Below are 26852 nucleotides of genomic sequence, written 5' to 3'. Positions count from 1 at the left end.
ATGGTCAGGCCAGGCTGTCCAGTCATTCTGCTCCATATCTTCAGCATCTTTGCACACACAAGAGGTATAAGACATGCAAATATTGAGCTAGCATACCATTCTCTTCCTCAACTCTTACAATTTGATGAGCTCTTGTACATTATTTTTCAAGGTAACACTCAGGATACGCTGTATCCATATGGACCTGGCCATAGGGATCTAGAGACTCCAAAGATGGACGATGGAAGTTCTCCTGAAATTACTTTGCTCATCCCCTTTATTTTCTTCAATATCCCTTACCGCTCTATCTATGTAAGCCCTGAACTCCACAGTCCTTCAATCAATATCTTTAAAGCTAACTAATGCTGGACCATGAAACTGAAATAAAAATCCTCTTCTTTCTTCTCACAGGTCAACAACAATGGTGTAATCTCCTTCAACGTGCAGGTTAGCCAATTCACACCAGAGGCTTTTCCCCTGAGTGACAGCAGGTCATTTATTGCTCCACTCTGGGCAGATGTGCACAATGGCATCCGCGGAGACGTGTACTACCGGGAGACCACCGAGCCAGAAATTCTCGATAGGGCAACACAAGATGTCCGGAAGTATTTCAAAAACATGCCCACCTTCACTGCCACATGGGTCTTTATTGCAACATGGCACCAAGTCACGTTCTATGGAGGAAGCCAGACAACTCCGGTAAAGTTTGAACTCTGGCATAGTTTGAATTCTGGTCATTCACTTCCACCAGTATGTGGATAGGAACTGGCTGAAGGGAAAAATATGTCCCACGTGCATCTGTTTCATCTTCATCTGCTGTATTTCTCATGTGTACACAGACTTTGCTACTGTATATAAATGTGTGAGCCTCAATAATTGCCACCTGGTTGCCATATATGATATAAAACACACTCATTATAAGAACTAACATGCCATTCAGACATAATGCTATACACGTGTGTTGAAGGATATTTTATGGTCCCTATGCAATTTTCTTTACCATCCCAAAGAAAATGAGGCAGATAAAATAATGTAAATACGTTAGGTTAAGTGATATTTGTAGCTATATTGTATTTTTTTGTTAGATGCATGTAGTTTACCCAGCTTAGCTTGCTATATTTTACTTTAGACTTCTCAAATCTAGCCAACATCTGTTTCTGGACAAGTAAACAGTTATTTTGCAATTTAAATGTAATTAATGTGTTTTGGGTGGTTTAGCTGCAGAGTGAATTACTAATTCGAAAGCTTACAATTCATCCCCAGCTCACCAAACATGTCTGTAGAGATGTGTTTGGGCAAAATACACTACAGTTAATCTCTGAATTCAAGTGTTTTTAGTCCCATTGTAACAGGTGAAGAAAATGCAGTACCTAGTCATGCAGTCTGCCTTTACAAACATTTGAAGCGCTCACTGAATTTGAACGTGGTGCTGTAATAACATAACAACAAGTCAGTTTGTCAGTTCTTTCCTCCTAGATATTCTACAGTTGACTGGTACTATTGCAAAATGTAAACATTTAGGATCCATAGCAACGGCCATGAAGTGGCAGACCACGTAAAGTTACAGAGCAGTGTCACAAACTGTGTAACAATCGGCAACGCTCTGATGACTCAGTGAATGCAGAGCTTCAAATCTCCATTAGCATCAGCACAAAAACTGTCACTGGGAACTTCATTCAGTGGATGAGCAGCTCCTGTTTGTGTGTTGGTGATCCACTACTTTAGTCCATATAGTATATGTGCAAAATTATTGGGTGGTGCAGTAAAACCTGCACCACCCAATAATATTTTTAACCAGCCAAAACTGCCTTTTTCTATCACATGAATAGGTTTTTGTATAGATAACACGTTAATACAAATTGAATTATGAGGCTAAAAACCAAAACCTTTTCAGGTATATTTATTAATAGTTTATTAGTTTAACTACAAAGCAACTCACTACATTCTTCTATTTGTGTGGCAGAAAGCTATCCATGATTAACCCACCAAGTTGAAAATCTACCCATTTTTGGCACTTAGTGGGTATTTATTTCAGACCCTGTGTGTGTCTGTGTGTATGTGAAGCAAAAAGACTGCTGTGTGTATGAATGGTTGAAAGTAGCTTGTTGTGTCAAGCTATGTTAATGGTTAGTAAGGTTAGATAAGTGCCATATGAGAGATCACTTTTTAGAGAAACGCATAAGAAAATATTCAGCAAGTTTTCAACTGTTTCAGTATGTTACATGGTGGGCAATTCTCATCACTATACAGAGCAACATAATTTTAAAATGACACTAAATCAGGAACAGGTTTTTTGTATTGAAGTTTCCTGTCTATTTTGTGGATGTTAATTACATGAAAAACAAAAGATTTTCATCCATTATACATTTGTTTAGTATATATTCACTTTTCTTCTTTCTTAAAATCTTTTTAATCCTGTTGTTTGATTTAAAGGTGAACACATTCCAAACTATACTCATCTCAGATGGCGTGGCATTCTTCAGTATGTTCAACTATGGCGAAATCACATGGAGCACAGGAACAGCCAGTGGTGGAGATCCATTAACAGGATTGGGCGGTACAACAGCTCAGGTATTCTCACTGTGCCTCCTAATTTCATATGGACAATAATGCTTTTCGTATACAGAAATTATCCTCTGGACATTCAATATGATATGCCTCACAACTCTCCCCTTTTTAGTCAGGTTTTAATGGTGGCGATATTGGCCATTTCTTCAACCTGCCGGGATCGCGGTCAAATGATGTAGTGAACATTGAACAAACAACTAATGTAAATATTCCTGGGCGCTGGTTCTTCCGTGTAGACACTGAGCTGATTAATCCTGCCAATGGCTGCAGCTACAATGGCAAGTCAAACATCAAACACTGATAATGTGCATGCAGGCTGACTCTTTGCAAAGAATTCTTCACTAAAATTAGTCCATGAAATGCTACTTTGTTCTAAATCCTTTCCAGGCCGTTACTACAGACGGGGAGAGATCTTTTGGCTGTCTGACAGATGCTCACAGCGATGTCGCTGCCTCGACATCGATAACGAGGTGCAGTGTCAAGAGGCTCCGTGTGGGCAGCTTGAAACCTGTGAGCAGCTGGAAGGAGCCTTTTACTGCCAGCCCACTCGCACCAGCACTTGTGTGGTATTCGGAGACCCCCACTATCACACCTTCGACGGCTTCCTCTATCACTTCCAGGGAACCTGCTCCTACCTGCTGGCTCGGCCTTGCTGGGAGGTGACAGGGCTGCCCTTCTTCAGTGTGGAGGCCAAAAACGAGAACCGTGGAGCTGCCTCTGTTTCCTGGCTTAGAGACGTCACAGTGGAGGTGTATGGTCACCGAGTTACGCTGCCAAAAGGAAGTTTTGGAACAGTCCAGGTGAGAATCTATGGATATAGAAGGTAAGCAGATAGCTGCTTTCCTCCTGGATACACTGTCTAGAAATTGGTTAATGATTTATACCTGTTCCCTTACCAAAACATCCTTTTTTCTCTCTTTAGGTGGATGGCTTGGTGAAGACTTTACCAGTCCAACTCCAGCTTGGTGCTGTCAGGGTGTACCAATCTGGGGTTGCCATTGCTTTAGAAACTGATTTTGGACTCTTGGTAACTTACGATGGCCAACATTACGCATCCATCTCCCTACCCAGCTCCTACTTCAACAACACTTGTGGCCTTTGCGGCAACTATAATGATGACCCTGCCGATGATCCCGTACTACCTGATGGCACTCTGGCAGAAAGCGTAGTGGAGCTGGGAGGCAGCTGGAGAGCAGAGGACACAGACTGGAGGTGTACAGATGGATGTGCACAGAACTGCAGCATGTGTGACCCTCTTACAGAAGCTTTCTACTTTCGGTCTGACTACTGTGGGTTAATTAACAAAACTGATGGACCATTCAGGGACTGCAGAGCTGTTGTGGATCCTACAGCCTTTGTGTACAGCTGCGTTTATGATATGTGCAGCAACAAGGATAACATCACTACTCTATGCCAGGCCATCCAGGCCTATGCTCTGGCTTGTCAGGCCCTTGGTGTCACAATACGACCTTGGAGATCTCGCACCTTCTGTGGTGAGATTCAGTTTGCTTAATGCTAAATTTGACATGAAAGCACTTATCTACCATATGCAATCAGAAATAATTTCTTCTCCATTATTGTTTCTTAGCTTGGTCTTGTCCAGACTTCAGCCAGTATCAAGTGTGCACAAGCGCCTGTCCAGCTTCCTGCTCAGACCTCACCGCTCCCTTGTACTGTGCTCATCCTTGCACTGAGGGCTGCCAGTGTGACCCAGGCTATGTTCTCAGTGGCAGCCGCTGTGTACAGCGTGAAGACTGTGGCTGTGAGCATAATGGCCTCTATTACCCCCTTAATGCGACTTTCTGGGTAGGTCCCAGCGGTGAAGAAGGTGAATGTACCCTCCGGTGTACCTGTGGGCCTGCTGGGGAAGTTTCTTGTTTCAATGAGTCCTGTAAGGAGGGTGAGGTGTGTAAGGCAGAGGTTGGCCTGCTGGGTTGCTACCCTCGAAGAGAAGGAGTTTGCTCAGTCACCCAAAACTCAGTGACATCCTCCTTCGATGGCACCTTCCTGCCGTTCCCAGATGACAGCTCTTATTACTTACTGAAGCTGTGCGCTCCAGTGCCAGCCAACGGCTCGATGGTGGAGGTGAAGCTAGGCCGGCGGTTGGTCAACAAAGGGCCTGCTTGGAAAAGACCTGTGGTAGTTACGCTAGCTAACGTGGAGGCACAGATGGGAGGGTTGGATTTTGATACAGTCAAGGTTAGTATTTCTTCATAAAAAGTAAATATCTTGTGGGGGGGGGTTTGACAACTGGGAAAATAGCACAGTGGAGACTTCTGCACTGCCGCAAGTATTTTAACAGATTCGCTTTTATTGAAACTGAAAATGCTGGAATTGTGATTTAGGTAGAGGTTTAACCTGAAAAAACGGATTCAAACCCAAGCATAAGCAGTAGCAATAGAAATAAACAGCAAAAATAAATGCATTAATTATTTTTATCAACCAGCAATGGTCATCAAGTAAACAAATAAACACAACCACAGTGGGACTACAAGCCAGTCAATCCTACATCTACTATGAGTCCCATATCTGGAAAAATAGGAAGAGTAGCAACAGAAAGAGGGTCCTGAAATTAAAATCTGTACCAAATCAAAAATGGGGATCATAAAGAATGCCATTTTCTTACCAGACTGGCCAGGTCCAGTGCTCCAGTTGCCAGCAGAGTGGCGGTGGAAACTGTGCTACTGTTGGCCAAAGACAAAGGAAAAAAAATTGTGGATATAATGAAGGAGGATATGCATAAGGTTGTTTTGACAGATTAATGTGCTAGAGATGAGGTGAGATGGCAGCAGATGATCCACTATGAAGACCCCTAAAAGGAGCAGCCAAAAGAGGAAGAATACATCGTAGTGTTAACAAATGGGTTGTTAAAAGAGGTTGCATGTGGCTAACAGTTAAAACTGTTAGGAAAATTAATAAGTTGTCTAAAGTGCTTGGGAAATGATTGCATTAGCAGTTTAAACTGTTAGCTAACACTAGGAATGAACAAATTAATCGCTAAAATGGCTATATGCAAATTAAAAAAACAAAGTAGCAGTATTTTAACTAAAGGAATACTAGCTAGCTAAAATAAACTGGAAGTTGTTAGCTAAAAGAAATTGATAAAAAAAAAAGGACTCCATTATCTTCTGAACGACAGAGAAAACTTTGTTTTAGCATATTATATTAATGCTTACAGAAAAATAAAATTGTTGAAGAATTCTTTAAATAACAGAAACAGAAAAAAAGACCCTCTTACTGTCTGTGCACAGAGGTTTTCTGGAAATTCTGATGCTATTTTCCGGGGAGCTGATTGGTCACCGGGCAGTGATTTCATATCTTCTGATTTTCTGATCTCTAATCTCAAACATAATCTGCCCCCAAGTGGGTTATGTCTTCAACTTTAGTCACAAAATCTTGTTTCATAGTACACATCTCTGCTGTCTGTGTTGCTCAAAAATGTTAGCTTATTAGCCTATTAAAGGTTTTCTAAACGTGGAAAAATGTATCTAACTTTAGCATCTGTTGACACAATAGTTATATATTTATTTTTAAAACTGTAATGCCAAAAAGACAATTGAATTTAAATCAGAAAGGTTCTAGTGATAAAGACATCCATAGTCATAAAACATAATAATCACAACTGCAAATACTGACCTTGATTTCAAAGGAAAAAATTAAAAACTTAACAAAACTTCTTTTTTTTTAAATAAATGGACCTGACTTACTAACAGTTAAATTTAAAACAAAAATGCCTGACAGCTTTATGAAGCACAAAACATCTGAACTTATGACAAATGGCTTAACAGTGAAACTGTAACTGTTTGTCACAGTTGTAAAAAGTATTTTATAATTTACTGTTATGTCAAGAATAAAGTTGCTGTTGTGCCACATTAATAAACAAGAGAGCAGCTCTCTTGCTTTGGAGGTGTAATCGTTGGACGCTATGAAACTACAGAAATTTAATAAACTCAAACAGCCGGAAGCAAAAAACACAACTATGTTTGCAGTCCACAATCTCTCTCCAGTCATTAGAGAGCCTCATTAAAAGAAAAAAAATGTTTGTGCTGAACAAGGCTGATGTTAAGACTTAAAAATGATCTCAGCATATCATCATTTTTGGTTTGTTTTTAATCACCTGTAATAGGCTTGAGATTTGTTTGAGGCAATATGAGAGTATAACCATAAAATCATGTCTCAAACATTAGAAGTCTGAAAGCTGCCAGCATTTATTAAACTAACTAGTTCACATAAATGCACTTTGGAACACGAAAGGTTTTTTAATGAAGGCCTTCTTGAGTCTGGAATTGATGCTTAGAACCACCTGAATATATTTCACCTTTTTATTCTGCAGGTGAATGGTGAACTAGTGTCACTCCCATACGTCCATCCAATGGAGACAATGATGATCTACAGAGCGCCGGGCAATGCAACAGTGGTGGAGTCCCGCGGTCTGCTTCGTGTCCACTACACACATCAAGGATTCCTCAATATCTCCCTTTCAACCCTCTTCTACAATGTTACTTGTGGTCTTTGTGGTGTTTTCAATAGCAATGCAACCGATGACCTTCGCCTACCCAATGGACGCCAGGCAGAGTCTATCGAACAGTTCACAGACGGCTGGCGGTCCATTGCTGATGATCTTACCTGCAACGGTGACTGCGACGACCTGTATCGCATGTGCACAGACTTACGTCTTTATCAGAGCCCTTGGATGTGCGGCAATATCAACGACCCCGGGAATAGTTCCTTTCTTGCGTGTCACGCAGTGGTTAACCCCTCGCCATTCTTCAGGAACTGTTTGTATAACATGTGCGTGAGGGAAGGGAACCGCTCAGCCCTGTGTTCTTCGCTGCAGGCTTACGCCACCGCCTGTCAGGATGCTCAAGTAGGACTTGCTTCATGGAGGAGCACCACCAACTGTCGTGAGTAACCGTTTTGGCTATTACATCTATATAAAAGATGGACCATTACGTCAACCACTGGCTAGTGAGGGCCTGTTGTCAGGTCTCAAACTGAGCATTTTCCCTGGCGAGCTTGTTGTTTTGAAAGGCCATGTTACAAACAGCGGGAAATGACTGTAAAATCAAGGCATCATACACTGCATCGTCTTCCATTTTTAGGCTAACAGGGACCATAAACTTAGTCCAGATGACTTTATAGCAGCAGCTGAGGCCATAAACGTATATAAAAGTGATTACTTAAGGCACAAATGAAGGGCACTGAAGGACATTTTTCTATAGATTTTCACACAGCTGGATTTCTTGTTGAAATCAGAGCAGTCACCTCTTGCTGGTCATTAGAAAGATCAGCAAGTTGTCGATTCTCAAACTCTTCTCTGTAGATCCAAAACAGAGATGCATAGGCGGACTAAATCTAATAATTTAGTAATTAAAGTTTATTTATAAAGCCTTTTCACAGACAAGCAGTCAAAAGATGTAATCAAAATAAATAAACACTGGGATGAAGCATTGTAAAATATAATCGAAAAGCAATAGCAATACAAAATCAAGTTAAGATCGCGTTTAAAGAAGTCCACAGAGTCAGCTAATTGCAGTTGGGCTGGGAGACTGTTCCAAAGTCTTGGTGTCACAGATTGCAAGGTCTTTAATCTTTCATTAGGAAAAAAACAAGAAATTCTGAGCCTGTGATCAAAGACTGTGAGCAGCAGTGTCTTTAGTAAAAATCTGGTATAAATAACCTGCAGTGTGTCCAGACTATTTACCCCCAAACACATATAAATGAATTCTAAAGTCTTCTGGGACTTTGCCAAAACTGCAAGAAATATGCGTCACTAGCTAGCGGCTAAGGTTCTTATCAATCCATAATATTGTTCTGTTTATCCATATTGGATAAGGAGGGGGGATCTGAAGACTATCTCAGCTGCCATAGGACATGGAGCAGGGTACACCCTGGACAGGTCACCAGTCCTTCGCAGGACTGAGAGAGAGAGACAGCTATGCACACTCACTTTGAAACCTAGGGCCACAATCACCAATTAACCCAATGTGCATGTGTTTGTGAGAGACAGCCAGAGTCCCTGGAGAGAAACCATACAGGTACTCTCCAGGGTAAATTCCACACGGAAAAGCCCCAAGCTGGATTAGAAACCAGGACCGTCTTTTGCTGTGAAACGACAGTGCTAACTACTGCACCACTGTTCCACCCCTTTGTTGTTTAAAAGACGAATTTAAAAAGTTAAATTCATATTTTTTTTAAACAACAAAGACTGATCATGACTTTAAAAAAGTAGAAAAAAAGAGAAAAAGGCTAAAAACCAAAAATAAACACAGTAAAAACATAGTCTTGCTGATGGGCTCTGAGTTATCAGAGCACAACAATGTATAATGTGTCTTTAAAACACATTTAACCCTCCCGTTTATTGTAAGTTATTATTGAGTTTTAACACCAGCACTGTTGAAAACTTTGTTCCAGTAACAATAATAATAATGCGACTGGGTATTTTCATATATTTTGCATGAGAATTCTAAAAGTGGATTGTCCCAAGAGGAAAAACTCCCTTTTAACAGGAAGAAACCTCCAGCAGAACCAGACTCGGAGAGGGGTGGCAATCTGCCGTAACTGGTTGGGGTGAGGGATGGGAGGCAGGATAAAATATACGCTGTGGAAGAGAGACAGAGATTATTAATAACTAATGATTAAATGCAGAGTGGTGTATAAACACAAAGAGAGCGAAACGAAGTGTGTGAAGATGAAAAACACTCAGTGCATCATGGGAAGCGTCCATGAGCCGTGGTCTATTGCAGTATAACTAAGGAAGGGTTGAGGGTCACCTGATTCAGCTCAAACTATAAGTTTTCTTTAAAAAAAATCCCAACAATAACTTAACCTAATATTTTAATATTTAATTTCCTCTGCAGCAATGGTCTCTAGATTCTTTCTATCATCTCACTTGTTTGGAGCTGTTGTTTTATCTTGTCAGAAGGAAGGTAAAACTGGAAACAGTTACAGTGATTTTGTATTGTGACTGTGACTGTGATACACAGTGTATTTTGTACTACACATAAAGAGGATAACATAAAAACACATGTAAGATATTTGACTGAACATTGGCTTAAGTCTTGCTCTCCCTGACCTTCACTCTTCTTCAGCTCTTCCCTGTCCAGAGAACAGTCACTTTGATGAGTGCACCAGCGCCTGCCCTTTGACCTGTGCCAACTTGGACGAACCCGAAGAGCCGTGCCCCCTGCCTTGTCAGGAGGGGTGTCAGTGCGAAGACGGCTTCGCGCTGCGGGATGGCCTGTGCGTGGCGCGCAGTGATTGTGGCTGCGTCTACCACAGGCGTCAGCTGGCCACCAACCAGACTTTCTGGACAGACTGGGAGTGCCAGGAGCGCTGCTACTGCAATGGCTCTGACAACACCGTATACTGTCAGCTTGCGCCGTGTCACCCTGAGGAGTATTGCCAGGAGAATGACGGCCTGTATTTCTGCCAGCCGCGCTCTGAGGCCCTGTGTGTGGCAGCTGGCTATGGACATTTTTTGCCATTTGGCGGAGTGCCGTTCGAGCTGCAGAGCTCTTGCACTCTCAGGATGGTCACCACCAGATGTGGGAGGGGGAACACGGCGCACGTACCCATCACCAGAACTTTTCCTCCATTTAAACTGGCGGTTCGTAACGAGGACAGAGACACGAGCCAAGCAATTTGGGTGAGGGGTTTTGTGCTGGAGGTTTACGAGTATGAAATTGAAGCATCTCGAAGCTACAGAAACACTGTCACGGTAAGCATTAGGTTGATATATGAGAATGTCTGTGCAATGAGTTAATCTTCAACAGACTTTTTTTTTTTGCATGCCCTGTGAAGGTCGAAGTTATTGCATTTGTGAGGACATGTTATTTCTAATCAAGCCGATAGAATAACCAGGCAGAGGGTGAATTCCTCTTTGATTGGCTTAAGGTGGATCTAATTTCAATGGGCATCTTTTATCGGGCTGGATTTGGCTCAGACGAAACCTCGACCCTGAGCGACATTTGGACCAGGTTCACAAAGCGACTAAAAGATCTGAGGAGCAACAGAAATGACACATCCACCCACACACTCGCTCACACACCCTTCTTTCTTTAATTTTCTCCGTTTCGCTCTCGCTCTGACAATTAAACTGAGAGACTGAGAGGAATTCACAGACACTCTTTCAGTCAGTCTTAATAGTAACTGTTCACCACCTGGGCTTCCCCACATACTTGGAAAATATACAAGTCAGTTAGATTAGAGACTTGAACTTCTGTTTCTAGAAGTTGCTCCTGTAGGAATTTGTTTATGTTAGTTGGGATCTTATATTAAATCTTTAACCAGTTTTACATGATTTCTCTCTTCACTCAGGTGAATAAGGAGCGACTGTACCTTCCCCTGAAGCTGGGCCCAGGAAAGGTCAATATCTTCACCTTTGGCATGCACCTCATTTTGGAGACAGACTTTGGCCTGAAGGTGGCCTTTGACTGGAACACTCTCCTGCTCTTGACTTTACCCCGCGACCTCTACAACACCACCTGTGGCCTTTGCCAGGGCGTTCCTCTGTCCCCACCCACCCTTTCCACTACCGACTGGGGCATGGCCTGGGCAGAGAGGGACACCTTCTGCCAGGTGGGCTGCGGTGACTCCTGCCCGCGCTGTGGCCTCGGAGAGAAAAGCTCCCAAAACGACACCCCTCTCATGGTGGCTGATGCCAACATGAACGCTGGGAGCGACGATGAAGCAAACGGAGTCAGCACGGGCATACGTTTCCACATCGGTGACGGGCTCTATGTGTTTGTGGAGCCCGAGGCAGTGAGGCTGTGTGGGTTACTTGTTGATCGGGGAGGCGTGTTTGCACGTTGTCACAGCAAGGTGGCCCCAGCGTTCTTTTATCAAAGCTGCCTCCAGGACACCTGCTTGGATCAGGGAGCTCAGGATACAATCTGTAACTGGCTGCAGATCTATGCCAGCACCTGTCAGACCCAGGGGGTGCATGTCACCGACTGGAGGAGCGACACACCGTGTGGTGAGGAGATGTTTTTGTAGAGTTTTTCCTATTGTATTATCACAAGATATATTCTCCTTCTTAAAGTCACAGGCACCTTTTTAAGTTTCAGTTTTTTGTGCATCATTACTAGAGAGAATCTATAATTAAAGTAGCCAGTTTAAATGAATAATATTTACACGGATGTAGCTAGAAACTAGTGCTGTATGAGCAGCACTTGTAGACAGTGGGGATAAAAAAAAAAAGACGTCTAACAGGAAGAAATCTCCCGCAGAACCAAACTCAGAGAGAGGCAGGTTCTAATGAGGAGAGAATGAAGAGAGAAAAAATGTAATAATAGCATATGAATGTGTGATGGCTGTAAGCTGGGAAGTAGAGGTGAAGTGCATCATGGGAGTTCCTCCAGCCAGCCTGAGTCTGAGAATCTGGGAACCCACAAGCTAGTATGCTGACTTAGCTGGTATAACCAGCAGATAAAATCCAAATAAAAAAGGTAAAACTTCGTCAGCAGATAATAGTTATCTGATGCATTTCAGCAAGTACCATCCCTGTTTTGCTCCCCACATGGATTGTTTATCTGCATGCAAGGGAAGCTTGCAAATGGACACCAGAAAACTTGTAGCACCAAAACCTTTTTTCTTGCCTGCAGAGATTAATTGCAGAGGAAGTAAGGAATGGTTTACACTCACCTGATCCAATCCTAACTATTAAGTTAAGTTTAAAGAGAGTTTCTGCTACATGAATCCAGACTTGGAGCTGGTTCCAGAAGCCTGGTAGCTGAAGCATCTGCCTCTAGGAAAAACAGACTGTGTGTTGTGAAGAAGCGACAGCGTGTCATCACTAATGGCTGTTTTAATCAAAGAAAGTAGCTCATCTGAAAAATATCAGAGAGATATGTAGCTAATTACCAGAAATGCAAAATAAACCTGGTTTCATCCCACCCACATTATGCACGTTTAAGATAAAAATGAAGAACAGCAATCATTAAAACCACAAATTGTAATTTTTAAGTTGTGTTTGTATATTTATTCTATAAGGAAATGAGCTACATCATGATAATTAGTGCATTTAAAACTGCATTTATATGGAATAGGTTCTTACTTTGGATGTTTTCTCTAAGCAGGGATAACCAGGTTTGAAGTCCACCCCAACTTTCTTACACTCCGAAATAATAAATAATATAATAATAAAGATAAAATATATTTCACCCAAAGGGCCAAACAGCTGCTGCACATCTGCATGAGCTCTTGACATGGCCAGCTGTTTCTTACCCCTAAACTAAAGATTTATTAACACCACAAACATTTTTAGAGTGGAGTTAGTGCCACTGTTAGCTAATATCTTTGCCAACCTGCCTGCTCCCAGTCCAGAGCTGTCCACCTAACAGCCATTACTCCAGTTGCATGTCAGTTTGCCCGCCCCAGTGTGCACCAGCCCGCGGCCAGAGGGACTGCAGCCAGGACTGCGTGGAGGGCTGCCAGTGCGACCAGGGCTACGTGCTCAACGGCAAGAGCTGCATCCTTCCTCAGAACTGTGGCTGCTATACCGATGGCACATACTATGAGGTCAGTCTCCCACCAAGCTCTACGTGCATGAATAAATTATAAATGTTTAAATGTCTGGGTTATTTTGTGCAGTAGAAATATAGAAAGTATACAGAAAACATCAGTAAGTGCAACCATTAAGCTCTTAAAATCCAAAATAAGTTGGAAGTTGCATGTAACCTTGGTTAAAACACTATCTGCAAATATAAAATCTTAAGAGTTTTTCTTTATTTTAGCCCAAGCAGCTTTTTTGGAACGCCGACTGCACCAAACGCTGCCAGTGCATCGGACGAAACCTGATTCAGTGCAATCCAAGGCGATGCAAGGCAGAGGAGGAGTGCACCCTCCGGTACGGGGTTCGGGGCTGCTTTGCCCGCCGCTCCCAGCACTGCGTGGCGTCGGGCGGCGGAGTGTTCAGGACATTTGACGGGGCGTCGCTGCGACTGCCGGCCTCGTGCTCCTTCGTCCTGTCCACAAACTGTCACAAGCTGCCCGACCTCTCTTTCCAGCTCATTGCCAACTTTGATAAATGGAGCACGCCCAACCTCACCACCATCTCACATGTCTACCTGTATATAAATGAGGAGAATATACTCATCTCTGGCAGCACTGTCAAGGTAAGAGGCTAGGTGAAGTAAAGCAGAAGATCAGCATAAAGAGAGGCCACACACTGTGTAGTTGTCTAACTCTGTGACTTTGACACGTGCACGTTTATCCCAGGATCACTTGAATCATGTTTCTTATGGTTTCTGTTCTTAAATGTAGCAAGTTGTTTGAGTGAAACAATATTGAAAACAAGTTGTATTAGAAATTAGTATAATGGATATATTCTGCAAAGGATGTGAAATATGCCAGGTAGGAGAAAAAGAGGGAAGAGAAGATTCGTGGATGCAGTGAAGGAGAACATGCATGTTGGTGTGAAAGTGGAGGATGCAAGGGATAGGGTGAGATGATCAGCTGTGCCGATTCCTTAAAGGGAGTAGCCAAAAAGAAGAAGAAGATCATTTACTTTAGTTTTTAGTACACTTCCTCTGTAGCTTAGTGTCCTGGGTTGTTGGTTGGTGCTAGGCAGCCAGGTTCTGAGGAAAAGATAACCAGTTTTTGCAACTTTGCCGTAAGAAAGCTACTTTCAGCTACGTGCTTATTCATAAGCAGTCGTCACAGATCCAAAGGGGATTTGTTTATCTCTCCAGGATCGAACTGGGGATCGTTTACTTGTTAACTGAACGAGTAAATAACTACACGATGGAGCCACTTTGCACTAACTGTTGCTATTGCCCAAGTTTGTTTGACTTTTTTCCATATTTGACATTAATGTCTGAATCTTTTCTTTTTTCATCAGTGTCGTGATCTGAGAGGATTTTAATCTTTAAACCATTATCGGCCATTACCTGTGTTTCTGAATCATTATATAACATTAAATATATAAAATCATGGGATGCCACTTTATTCAAACTGGTGTTTCAACCAGTTAAATGTTAAATGTTATTTATGTTTTGTTTTTTTCTTCTTTGCGGTCACATTTAGAGAGCAAACTCTCCCACCCTTTCTGTGCACCTTCGTTGTCGACCAAATCAGCATGCCTAGATTACCTTCATTACCAAGAAGACACTGTGACCAAAATAGTCTGCATGCCAAATATCCTTAGGCAAGATACTAACCCCATGTTGCATGTTGTGTATGCATGTTAGATAGGCACTAACAAAAGTTCTTGTGTGAATGGGTGTAATTGGGTGAATGAATTAGTTGTATAAAGCACTTTGAGTGCTCAGATAGAGTAGAAAAGCGCTATATAAGAACCAGTCCATTTACCATTAGAGACCATAAAGTGACTAAAACCATCACACTATGAAATGGACACTCTATATACCGAGGTTATTTTTTTTGCTTTTCATTTGCACCACTGTTTCTTCCTCTTTTAATCCTGCTTTAATAGAAAAATTGCCTCCATCAGGAGATTTGGCTTTTTTGTTTATGTGATCGAGTTACTTTGTGCTGGCCATATGGCTGCGGTCAAAGACGCTTTAATCAACCTCAACAAACAGATCGGATTCAAGTCTCTCTTTCTTTCCCAAATACTTGAAAAAGTTCCTGCAGCCCAATTTACCAATTACCTTGGCACTAATAGCCTATTATATCTCCTCCAGCTCTGGACTTAGGCCATGTCAGTCAGCTGTAAGTGCAGTCACAGAGGTAGCTAATGACTGATTGCTTTAAACTGCAGCTCCCACTGAGTCTTAATCCTGCCTGATCTGAGTGCGCCAACATTAACATTCATTAATTTTATCAACTGCCTTAAGAAGCATGTTGGCGTTAGTTCTAATTCCCTGAAGAGGCTCAGATTGTCACAGTCTTTGCTTCGGACTGTCTCTGTTCTTTTTTTGTTTTATCCTAACAGCCAATCTTTGTATAAGAATGAAATCAGCCCACTCATAGGTGATCATGTTTAAGCTTCAATGTCAGTAACATAGTAATGTATTTATGTTAAATAATTAATTAAATGCGTTAATAAATTTAAATTGGAATTAACTAATTAACGAAATACATAAATTTAATTTATTTCATATAAACTTTTTAAAAAATTATTTAATTCCTATGGTATATATTTAATGACACATTTAACTGTTTCACTATTTAATGCATTTGTTCTCAACTTTAATGAATAATTTCATGGTTCCAGTGCAGTATGGAAGGCATCCATACAGATGATTAGAGCAGCTCTCTATATGTTATAATGGGAAGAACAGGAGGAACTCAGTAAAACGGGTGCATATAGCAGCAAATACACTGGTCCATTCTGGTGTTAGTTGCCACTGTATCAGCGGTGTGGCCACACTGGGTGCCAATGAGTGGTGTTTTACTTGGTGAACAGTGGCATCCTGGGCAGCGTCTTTCACATTTGCTAGGTTTTACTAGCTTAATGTGGCCTCATAGCCCACATTAGCTTCAGCTGTTCTGCTGCTGGCTGACCAGGAAGCTGTTCCTTGTGACAGTACTGGTACAAGTCATCCACATTGTTTACTCCCACTGGCAGTCAGGGGGGAATGAATCAGAACAGAAGTTACAAAGGTAACTATGATTCTCTGAATTCCAGGATGACTGTCAGACCTGCTGGCGACTAAAAATGTCTCAGTGTGAGAAGATTCCCAGAGACCAGATGTAAGCTACCACGTAGTATTTATAGTATACACGCCTCAGTAGCGTACACATCATGCACGCGATTTTATTTCCGGACCTGCGCAGATCACGAGGAGACCCATCTACGTAGTTTCCTGCCATTGGCAGTTATCTGTGAATTCACAGAACTATAGTTATATTTGTAACTTCCATTAGCAAAGGTGCCACTAGAGTGTGTCAGGCCACCCTCATGGAACAAGTGCCAGAAACATGCTGGAGGTCATTTTGTTAGATACTTCCACTGTCACGCTCCTCATTGCACAACGGAGCAAATGCCTGCTTCTGGGTGGATGTACTCCTGTGGCCTTGTCTAGCTTGTGTAACAACCCATCTCCTGGTATCTCCTCCACACCCTCGAGATCATGTTTGGAGACACAACAACAACCTTCTTGCAGCGGCGTACAACCTAAATGCGAAACACGTGCTATCTCATGCTACCAGCAGGGAAAAAGGACACCAGCTAAAAGCAAAACTAGAGAAAAGATCAGGAAGGATAAGCAGAAAGCTGTGGTCTGTGACCAACGCCTGTGAAACCATTTCCTTTCTCGGGGTTGTCTTGTTGTTGCCTCTCTGGTACACCTGCTGTCACTTTGACTTGCACCGAAGCAAAGGAAAATGAACTTCACAGTTTCCTTAATTCTTTTAGAAGTGTACATAATTATGTAAACAAAATATTTTTATCAATTTATTTTGAAAGGACAGAAATGAAGGGACAACTGTCCCATTTAATACAAAGTGGGTTGGAAGATTAAAGCAAAGCAGTGTCACCCATGTTTGTGGTCACTTAGACAACAAAGAAACTACAAACTCCTTGTTATTTCTGAACTAGCTCATCTAAAAGTGTGATAGTAAAGACTGAAATATTTCTGTTTATACAGTTAAAAATTAAACATATTGAAGGATTGTTGAACTACAGAGCACCTCAAACTAAACCATTTTAAATCCAGGAGGCACTCCTACTTAGATGCCTTTTTCTGCTTACATTTGGGGATTTAGGAGGGGTAATGCTGGGTAAAATGTATTGTCAGCACTAACTGATATCCATTATGTCCTAAAGACAGCATCTCTAAGAAGCCAAATGCAAGTTATGCATTTTTTTTTGATAATTTCTAAATCATTTATATAATATTAGCTTTACAACTAACAGCTCATGTTAAGCATGTTTTGTTTTGTTTTTTTTAAGTATGGGGCTCGCAAACCTTAAGATAGAACATCTGAGTAAGAAGTTATAAGTTATAGCCCAGGTAGTTTAAGAAAACTTTGTTTCCTGTAGTTTAGGGCTGCATGTGGGAAAATGAGTCAGTATATAATAGCATGAGTAGTGGTAACACCATGTGGCAGCATTTTAAAACCTCTGCAAGCCAATCAAAGATGTACATTCCCCATGTTTTTGTAGATATATATGTTATATTAATGATGTATTTATTTAACGCATTTTAGCACTCGAGGCCCTCCGTAGCCTTAATGCTGGTTACTTAAATGAAAATTTCTCGTGTCCCGAGTCAAAAATCTACATGTGTCTGCCTCTCCTGTCCTCACAGGTTAATGGCACACCAGTATCCGTACCATTTGTAACAGGGCTGATGACACGCCTGTCCACATCTGAGGGTTTCATTGTCATCGACACACCCCAGGACATCCAGGTTCGCTACAACCGCTTTAACACCCTGAGCATCACAATGGGTCAGCGGCTCCAGAACAAGGTGTGCGGCCTTTGTGGGAATTTCAATGGGGACCACAGTGATGACTACATCACCTCAAGGGGCAAGCCGGCTGTCAGCGCCCTGGAGCTGGCACAGAGCTGGAAGACCAACGGCATGCAGAACAGGTAGATGAGGCTCACAGATGGGGAGGAATTTACAGTCCATATAACCAGTTCTTGTAAAAACCTTTGGCTGTTATCCCCAAAATATAAAAGGAAAAGTTAAGGTTACTTAATCCATAAGCCATGCGTCTGCAAGCATGTGCATGTCTTAAACTGGCTGTTGCTCAAACATATCACTTATGCAAATCATTTATACAGATAATAGCAAATGGAGCAATTCTAACAAGGCATTTGCTCCTTCTTTGCTCGCGTCCTAATACCTTTGACAGTTGGATTTTGGTCTTTCTCCTCTAGTTGTGATGAGACCCAGTACGTGGCTTTGGCTCAGTCCTGCGACAACTCGGCCATCCTGGCTCTGCAGAGTGAAGATGCCTGTCAGAAGCTCACCCAGCTCAAAGGCTTCTTCCAGCCATGCCACGGCCTGCTGGATCCCCGTCCCTTCTACCAGTCCTGCTACCTGGATGGCTGCTACAATCATCGCAAGGCTCAGGTCTGTGGATCACTGGCCGCCTATGCAGAAGCCTGCCGGTCCATGGGCACCCTCACGACCAAGTGGATCACCCAAGAGAACTGCTGTAAGGGCACCGTGAACTTCTCTCAGACTCAATGCCCACTGTGGAAATAGACACAACTTTGCACTTTACACAAATATAAACCAGCGCTAATGTTGAATTTACCAGACCTACTAAAAGTGAAAGCATTGGGTCTCATATATTATTGATTCACACATTATGAGCTTAGTTTACAAAGATTTCCAGATTGCCTTCCATCAAGACCACTGTGTTACTACAATGAGACGTGAAATGTAAATTTGTTTGACTGCTTTGTCAGTATTAGATACATGCATGTTTGTAAAACCTTTGTGCCTTCATCTGTGTGACAGTTAACATTGTGTGTGGACCTGTCTTTAGCAGAATGGATCTATGACCCCTGTGCAGGAGAGATCTGCACAAACTTCACCTGTGAGCTGGAGAACGGAGGCGATCTGTGTGGCTGTCCAGAGTTACCCACCAATGCTGAAGGTGAGTGCTTCATCCAGCTGCAATCACTCAGTTTTAAATATCTGACACTCTCAGTGTTACTTGATTCGCCATACATTTTAAAAGCTATTGAAAAATAATTTTTTATTTAATCATGGCTATGGTGAAATACGTGTTTTTGCAACATGCAAAAACATGTATTTCACGTTGATGTTTTTAGGCGAGGATGACATCATCCAAGCGGAGGTGACCTGTAAGCATGCTCAGATGGAGGTTTCCATCTCCAAGTGTAAGCTCTTCCAGCTGGGCTTTGAACGGGAAGATGTCCGGATCAACGATGAGCACTGCGCTGGCATTGAGGGAGAGGACTTCATCTCCTTCCACATTAACAACACTAAGGGACACTGCGGTTCCATTGTACAGGTCAGTTTGCATTTGTCTGTGTTCCAGCGTGTTCGTCATCACTTTCGAAATGTGATAAAGCTCCCCGCATTTCAATTTGGATCCTTTCAGACACTACAATGTAGTCGTCAACACAATCTACCAGGGGTCTCAAACTCCAGTCCTCGAGGGCCGGTGTCCTGAAATTTTTCCATGTGTCACTGTTACGACACACCTGAATGCAATTAGTAGTTCATTAGCAAGACACTATAGAACTTGACTGCATGCTGAGGTGGCAATTCAGCCATTTGATTCATGTTACAGCAGCTCATGAGTGAATGAACATGGTGCAATAAAAGTACTTTTAGAAGTAAATCCATTTTCCAAACACTTACATTTACTGTATTTTCCGGACTATAAGGCGTACTTAAAATCCTTTAATTTTCTCAAAAATCGACAGTGTACCTTATAATCCGGTGCATCTTATGTATGAATTCTGGTTGTGCTTACAGACCTCGAACCGATTTTATGTGGTATACGGCGCTCAAAAATCTGTCAAAAAATGTTTTAGTACGACTCTGGTAAGCTACAAAGCCGCACCGCTTGATGGATTGTCGGAGCATTACAGCTACCGTAGTCAGGAGCCTCGCGGAGTAATCTGGGTCCAAAACTCCGTCCGCTTCAGGTCCTAAAGTCAAACGAACACTGCGGCATCACTGAGAGTTAAAAACTGTCTAAATTCTTTCATCTTTAATAAAATGATAAGAGCTGCTGCTTTAACAGGTGTAACAATTATGTTTAACATCCAGGCATCCATGAAAACAGAATGTAATAAATTTAACAGAGTTAGAAGTTAGCAGGAAGTTAGCTCGCTAGTTTCCACCTAAACATAATATAGCATGTTCTGACTGAGAGATTTCTGAAAAAATTCAAACGTACAGCTCTGCTATCACTTCCAACATAAATGAAGACAGAAAACTAAACAGCAGTGACGTTTGTAGGGTTGCTACATGGTGGCTAGCGACACAGCTATGTTAGCATAATATAAACACAGTGAAGCTAGAGGATGAACGCTAACTTTTTCCACTCGATAAAAGTTAATGGGAGAGTTCCCGATGGTTAGGAACAAATGCAATCACATGGCAGGATACTGTAAACAGACCGAACTTCAGTCAGGAGAACAACTGAGATAATCCATCCACAATACGAGGTTAGTCATTAATATACTCCAACAACATGGGAATAGAGCAGCTGTGAGAGAATTCAGCTATAATGAATCAATGGTACGGAAGTGGAGGAAGGAAGAAGAATGAGTTGAGTAAAGTTTGATTATCTGACTGTTTTGTTTCACTTAATGCGCCTTATAATCCAGTGCACCTTATGGTCAGAAAAATACGGTACTTAAATTTAGTTGATTAGGGTTAGGGGTTGACATTTCAGTATGCAGTTAAGTTCTATACTCTTGCTAATGACCTACTAATTTTATTCTGGTGTTTTGCACCAGGGACACATGGAAAAGTTTCAGGACACTGGTCCTCGAGGACTGGAGTTTGAGACCCCTGGTCTACACTATCTTGGAAGCGACACTTGCAGCATTTTAACTGAAACTGCCAGAACACGTGCCAGTGAATAATTTTGTCACTGCTAGCTGGCTGGCTAGGTGGCACTGGCACAGACAACCTACCCCCTTCCTACTGGCTGAAAATTGTTTGGTAGACCCGCCCCTTCGATTGTCTACCCCTGCTCATCAGTGTAAAAGATCTTATGCACTCCAAATTTGATGTCCCCTCGGGAAGATTGGCAACTTATGAATGTGTTCCTTTTGTGAATAATCCTTTTCACTTTAAAGTGATCAACAGAGTCTTATAACTTCCTCAGATTGATTTTGCTTCTTTATATTTATTGCTGGTGTCTTTCCTCCATCGCATTAACACACCTGAATGTTGCAAACCAGAAAACTATCAAATTTTCTGCTTTTATAGAGGTGCGTTAGCAGCTCCTGGCTCTTAAATCCTCATAATTCTGGCTAATCCTTTTTTGGTAAATAAATTATTATTTAATTATTTTATTATTATTATTATTAAATGATTAGTTTTTATTATGTCTTATGTCTGTACGCTGTTTTAGATTTTTTTTGTATGGGTGAAATAAAAAGCAGCAGCTAGGATAATTTGTTCCTTTAATGTAGAAATTTGAAATTATGAGTCACCTACGCTTTATTTGTCTTACAGTCCAACGGCACACACATCATGTATAAAAACACTGTGTGGATAGAAAGTGTGAACAACACTGGGAACATCATCACCAGAGACAAGACCATCAACGTGGAGTTTTCCTGCGCCTATGAGCTGGACCTGAAGATCTCACTGGAGACGGTCCTCAAACCTATGCTCAGGTCAGGCAGCAGAACACAAATATGCAGCAACAAGTGCGGCACAACAGCTGACCGCTTGGATCATCATTCCTTTTTCCTTTTTTCTCCAGTGTCATTAACCTCACCCTACCGACCCAGGAAGGAAACTTCATTACCAAGATGGCTCTGTATAAAAACTCCTCGTACCGCCATCCATACAGAGAGGGGGAGGTGGTGCTCAGCACTCGGGACATCCTGTACGTAGGCGTCTTTGTGGAAGGAGCGGATGAAAACCAGCTCATCCTTATAGTGAATATGTGCTGGGCCACGCCGTCGCGCTACAGCAGTGATCGACTCCGCTACATCATCATTGAGAGAGGGTGAGGTTTATTTAGTCCTGGGCCAAAAATGCTCAAAAGTGAAGTGAGGAAAAAAAGAGATTTTATTTTATGTTTTAAACTCAACAGTTTTTCTTTGGCCTTCTTTTACCTTCTTCTCTTTATGTAATCCAAGATGAAGTTGAGGTGTGATCGGTGTAAACTATGTATCACTTTATGAAGCCTATGGGTTCACTACAGTCTGCTGCTTTACAGTCTGATCCATACATTTTGAGAAAAAGAAAATGAAGTAATAGATACAGTCACTGTGCATGCCCTTTGCATGCCCTCACTGTGCCGGCAGTGTCTCCGGGTACTTCCTCAACAGGCCACACCACGGCATGTTAGTTAAATTGGCATTTCTAAATTTATGTGAGGTAGATAACGTACTTGAGGTGTTTAGAATAAAGCACTATGAATGTCATGGCCCAAAGGTTTTGCATTATTTTTCGATTCCTTCTTTATTGTTGTGACTTTTGGGTTCCTGTTTTATCTATTACTGTTTTATTATTGTAGTAGTAAGTGTTGTTTCTAGTGATATTATTATAATTATTATTATACGATTGTTAAGTCTTTGATTCCTACTTTTACTATATAGTAATTCTAGTCCTTCTGTCCGAGTCTTCTAAACTCGGTGATTAGTATTTGTCTTTTGTTCACGTCCTGCTTCATTTTGAAGCCTGAGTGTCTGTTTATGCCCCGCATTACTTTTACTTCCTTCCCCTCTTTTTTGTATTAATAACTTTCTGTGTTCCCCTTGAGTTAGTTCATCCAGGTTTAGCATGTCCTCTAAACCCTCCCTGTGTCAGTTATGGTTATTGTTCCTTTCCTGCTTTAGTTTTGCATCTTTCCTGTATGACTTTTCACCTGTTTCCAAGGAACACTACTTCCATGACTATTTATACACACTCAAGAGTTATCTCCTTAGTCATGTATGTGTATAAATAGTCCTGCCCTCTACTTTGTCTTCATTGTGTCATCTGTCTGGTCCTGCGGGTACTTCTTAGTTATACACGCATGCTCGGGTCTTCGTCATGCCTTTTGTGCTTTGCAATTGTGATCAATGTTTGGACTCCCTTTTAAGACTTTGTTTAGTTTGGATGTTTACATTATCCATATTAAAAGCTCACCTTTTGTTGACTGTTCTGCCTCCCAAGTCCCACAACCACCTTCTTGACTAGAGCACATTTGATATCTTGCTTATTCTAGGTGCCCAAACATTAAGGACAATACCATTGGCATGGCAGAGAATGGCGTATCACTCACCTGCCGCTTTCACGTCACCGTCTTCAAGTTCATCGGGGATTACGATGAAGTCCACCTGCACTGTGACGTTTCTCTGTGCGACTCAGAGACGAACGCCTGCAAAGTGGTGAGTAAATCAAGAAGAGCAATAAAAACCAGAAAGCGGCCTGCTGTGTGTTTGGGTGTTGACGTATCAATGAACTGTGTGTGCAGAACTGTCCACATAAGAGAAGAATGTACTCAGAGGACAGTGACCATAAAGAGCACATACTGTCTGTTGGACCCATAAGAAGAAGAGGTGAGCATAGTTTTAGATAGAAAATAGCTTATTGGGTAAAATACACACTTTAGACTTTATTGTTTAAGTAATCTATGGAAAAACAAAAAGCCGTAGCTTAGCTTCTGATGTGTTTTCAGAGTCTGACTGGTGTGAGGAGAACAATGGAGGCTGTGAGCAAATCTGCACCAGTAAGGCCGCTGGGCCCATCTGCAGCTGTGTGACTGGGATGCTGCAAAGAGATGGGAAGAGCTGCCGGGGTAAGGACAACAAAAACACACATATGCATCCTACAAATACCTAATTTTAAGGGTTTTTTTCCCGCCTTATTGCATCATAGCAATCAATATCAGCCCCAGAAAAACAGAAACCGATCCTACACATGAGGGTCACCGAGCAAAGGTTTTGCATGTTTCTCAATAGTTTACAGTTTCCATCATGTTTCACACAATTGGCGTGATTGAAGCAAAGCTAATAAAGTTTAAATCTTGTAGATACAGCCACTAGACACTTTATTAAGTAAACCTTGTAAGTACCAGATTGGACCCCTTATGCCTTCAGAACTGCTTTTATCCATGATGTCAATCTCCACCACAAGGTGCTCTACTGGATTGAGATCTGGCGAATGTAGAGGCCCTTTGAATACAGAGAACTCATGTGCCGTGTCCCTTTATAACCACAGTGCCCGTGGTCAAAAAGGAACGGCATGGTCAGCAGCAAACGGTGCCAAGAATATGTCCCTTCTTCTCTGAATTCTGGCATCATCAAGGTTTTTCCAGCTAGAGAAATGCCACTCACTGGAAATTTTATCTTTTTCAGACTGTTTCTCTGTAAACTCTAGAACTGCTCGTGTGGGAAAATCCCAGCTTATCAGCAGTCTCTGAAATAATCAGACCAGTCTGGCACCAACACGCCCCGTTCAGTCACTTCAATCACCTTTCTTCCCCATTCTGATGCTCAGTTTAAACTTCAGCAGGTCGTTTGATTCATGTCTGCATGGCTAAATGTAATGAGTTGCTGCCGTGTGATTAAATAATTAGACATTTGCATTAATGAGCAGTTGAACGGTGCACCTAAAAAAGTGGGCAAGTTTCTGTGCATTAAATCATAAAATTTAGGGCGTTTAACTTAATTATTAGTTAATTGATTGGTTCATATGAATTCCATATATTTATAACTCTTGTAGCTTTTGCATGTTGCACACAAACTAAACTGGTAATTTGTAAAAACCAGTAGCATTAAGACAGTATTTCCACCACATGCACATTTCACAAATGTTGTCATACTCCCTTCTTTTTTTCCAGCCGTGAGCTCAAGCAGTAACATGACACCTGCGATTCCTCTGCTGAGCGTCAGCGCTGCGATCTCCGTGCTCCTGGCTCACCTTCACACTCTTCTCCTCTCCTAACGCTCTGTGAGCTAAGAGAAGGCAATAAATGACAAAGATCAAACACACAAAAAGACTTGAATATGCACAAAGTATCATCATTGATTAGCCAGTAGATCAGCTGTGTTTCAGCCAGAAAGTCAAGACAGAATATACTGTACACCGACTAATTTTTGTCTCCACATTTCATTGATAAAAGGTAAGTCAGTTTTCTAGATACATGGACAGTCAGTCAGTTTCACTGCTTTGTTGTGTTTTTCTTTATCCCCATCTGCTCCCTTATTTACATTTATCAGGACTCCCACTGTTTATCGCGCACCTAAAGCCACTATGTGTAGATGTTTTCATGTGCTTATAACATATTTTTACAAATTTCTTTATAGGAAATTAACATATTATGCATGCTACCACCAGATGGTGCCAAAGAAAGTAATTTTCCAATCCTAGACATACAAACTTGAAGGTACAACAGCTAAAATCACACAGTGATGTTTATGGAAAGACAATGGCTAAACTAAAAAGAAACAGTAATGTAACTGATAAGAAGGCATAATTGTAAATCATCAGGGAATGTGAAATGTGATCCCACCTGTTTGTATTTATACCTGATATTATTCTACAGTCACACTAAGGAAAGCAGTGGCTGGAGATCACGACTGTGTGCAATGAACTTGCAATTTTTTTGCCATTGAAATTGTTGTTTCAAAGACAGGATCGGGTCTATGACCACTTAGTCAGATGCCATCTTTAAAATGACCTTAGTGTAACAATAAGACGACGTCAGTCTGCTATCGTTCAATTGAATGCACTCAAACTGGCAACTGCATTCAGTCTGTTTGTGATAATATAGTGATTATGAATCAATCTGCTGCAAATCACATTCAAATCAAACTTATATTAATCAGAAATTCCCACTAACTACACTCCTCCATAAACAGCGACGTAGCTGCTGCTTATAACCAGAATACAACTTGTTGGCAAGTCCCCTATTGCAAAAAAAAAGGTTGTAGACGAGTTGCAGACTGACTCAGAATGATTACAGCATGCTAGCAATTTGTCTGTGTTTGCAAACTTTTACCAATCTGTCTGAGAGCGATCGGTTGCTTGGAGACAGGTTGCCTCCCACCAGGCAATGTTTGCAACTACCTTGCAATAGAAAATCAACTATATGTTTGCACTAAGTACTTGCAAGTAAAAAGTTAAAAAAACAACAACAAAACACAGCAGTAATCAGGCAACCATCAGTTTTGACTGTTTTTACTTTAGTATGAGCTATTCATAAATCCCATTCTGTCCAAACTGTGATCAGATCTTAATGAGTAGGTGGGGTGCAACAACTAGAAACCCTCACGATTGTGATTTAATTGATTTACAGAGCCATCAAAATGTAAACATCAAACTATTTTATTATTAATTTATGAATAAATGACATTTAAATAACTGTAAATTTCCTGTTTCTCAGTGGAGAGGTTTATTAAAGTTACCTTTTATATTTTAAACGGATAATCAGATGAAACAAAAAAGTAAAATAGAAACTTTTAATTTGAATATTTTTTTTAAATTAAATTAAATTTTAAAACCAAGCAGTTAATAGTTATTGTGCTGACTTGACGTCATTCAGGGGTCACAAGGTCACATATTCATGACATTTGGATCGAAATGGGAAAGAAGCTTGTTTATAAGTACCATAAACTATATATAAAAGATGGGCATGGCAAAGTCCAGTCTTTGAAACCTTGAACTGAGGATTTGCTGCCTTGGTGTGGTGAGACTGGGTGTGAGGACTGAAGGGTGGAGCTGACC

At 41.4% G+C, this 26852-nt stretch overlaps 1 protein-coding gene across 1 annotated transcript; it reads left to right on the top strand.

Annotated features, from left to right (window-relative positions):
* On the top strand, nucleotides 1–25706 carry tecta (tectorin alpha). The gene is made up of 23 exons (XM_063485840.1): nucleotides 1–64; nucleotides 152–291; nucleotides 391–678; nucleotides 2413–2550; nucleotides 2660–2825; nucleotides 2935–3347; nucleotides 3470–4040; nucleotides 4136–4746; nucleotides 6881–7451; nucleotides 9639–10267; nucleotides 10867–11524; nucleotides 12869–13068; nucleotides 13284–13664; nucleotides 17766–18052; nucleotides 18344–18624; nucleotides 18961–19071; nucleotides 19250–19452; nucleotides 21642–21805; nucleotides 21895–22143; nucleotides 23350–23512; nucleotides 23599–23683; nucleotides 23803–23922; nucleotides 24967–25706. The coding sequence occupies exons 1-23, from the start codon at nucleotides 1–3 to the stop codon at nucleotides 25068–25070; spliced, it is 6597 nt and encodes a 2198-aa protein (XP_063341910.1). The 3' UTR covers nucleotides 25071–25706.
* The last annotated feature ends 1146 nt before the right edge of the window (nucleotides 25707–26852 follow it).

Source organism: Pelmatolapia mariae, linkage group LG10_11, assembly GCF_036321145.2.
Source record: "Pelmatolapia mariae isolate MD_Pm_ZW linkage group LG10_11, Pm_UMD_F_2, whole genome shotgun sequence".
NCBI lineage: Eukaryota > Metazoa > Chordata > Actinopteri > Cichliformes > Cichlidae > Pelmatolapia > Pelmatolapia mariae.
The sequence above is the reverse complement of the archived record's forward strand: the minus strand, read 5'-3'. Positions and strand labels throughout refer to the sequence as shown.

What these genes read in the sequence shown, in the direction of transcription:
- tecta (XM_063485840.1), top strand. Translation starts at nt 1, where the DNA reads ATGGTCAGGCCAGGCTGTCCAGTCATTCTGCTCCATATCTTCAGCATC. An exon ending in GCTACAGAAACACTGTCACG is followed by an intron (nt 10,268 to 10,866) that starts GTAAGCATTAGG and finishes CTCTTCACTCAG; the next exon opens with GTGAATAAGGAGCGACTGTA. An exon ending in ACTGCGGTTCCATTGTACAG is followed by an intron (nt 19,453 to 21,641) that starts GTCAGTTTGCAT and finishes TTTGTCTTACAG; the next exon opens with TCCAACGGCACACACATCAT.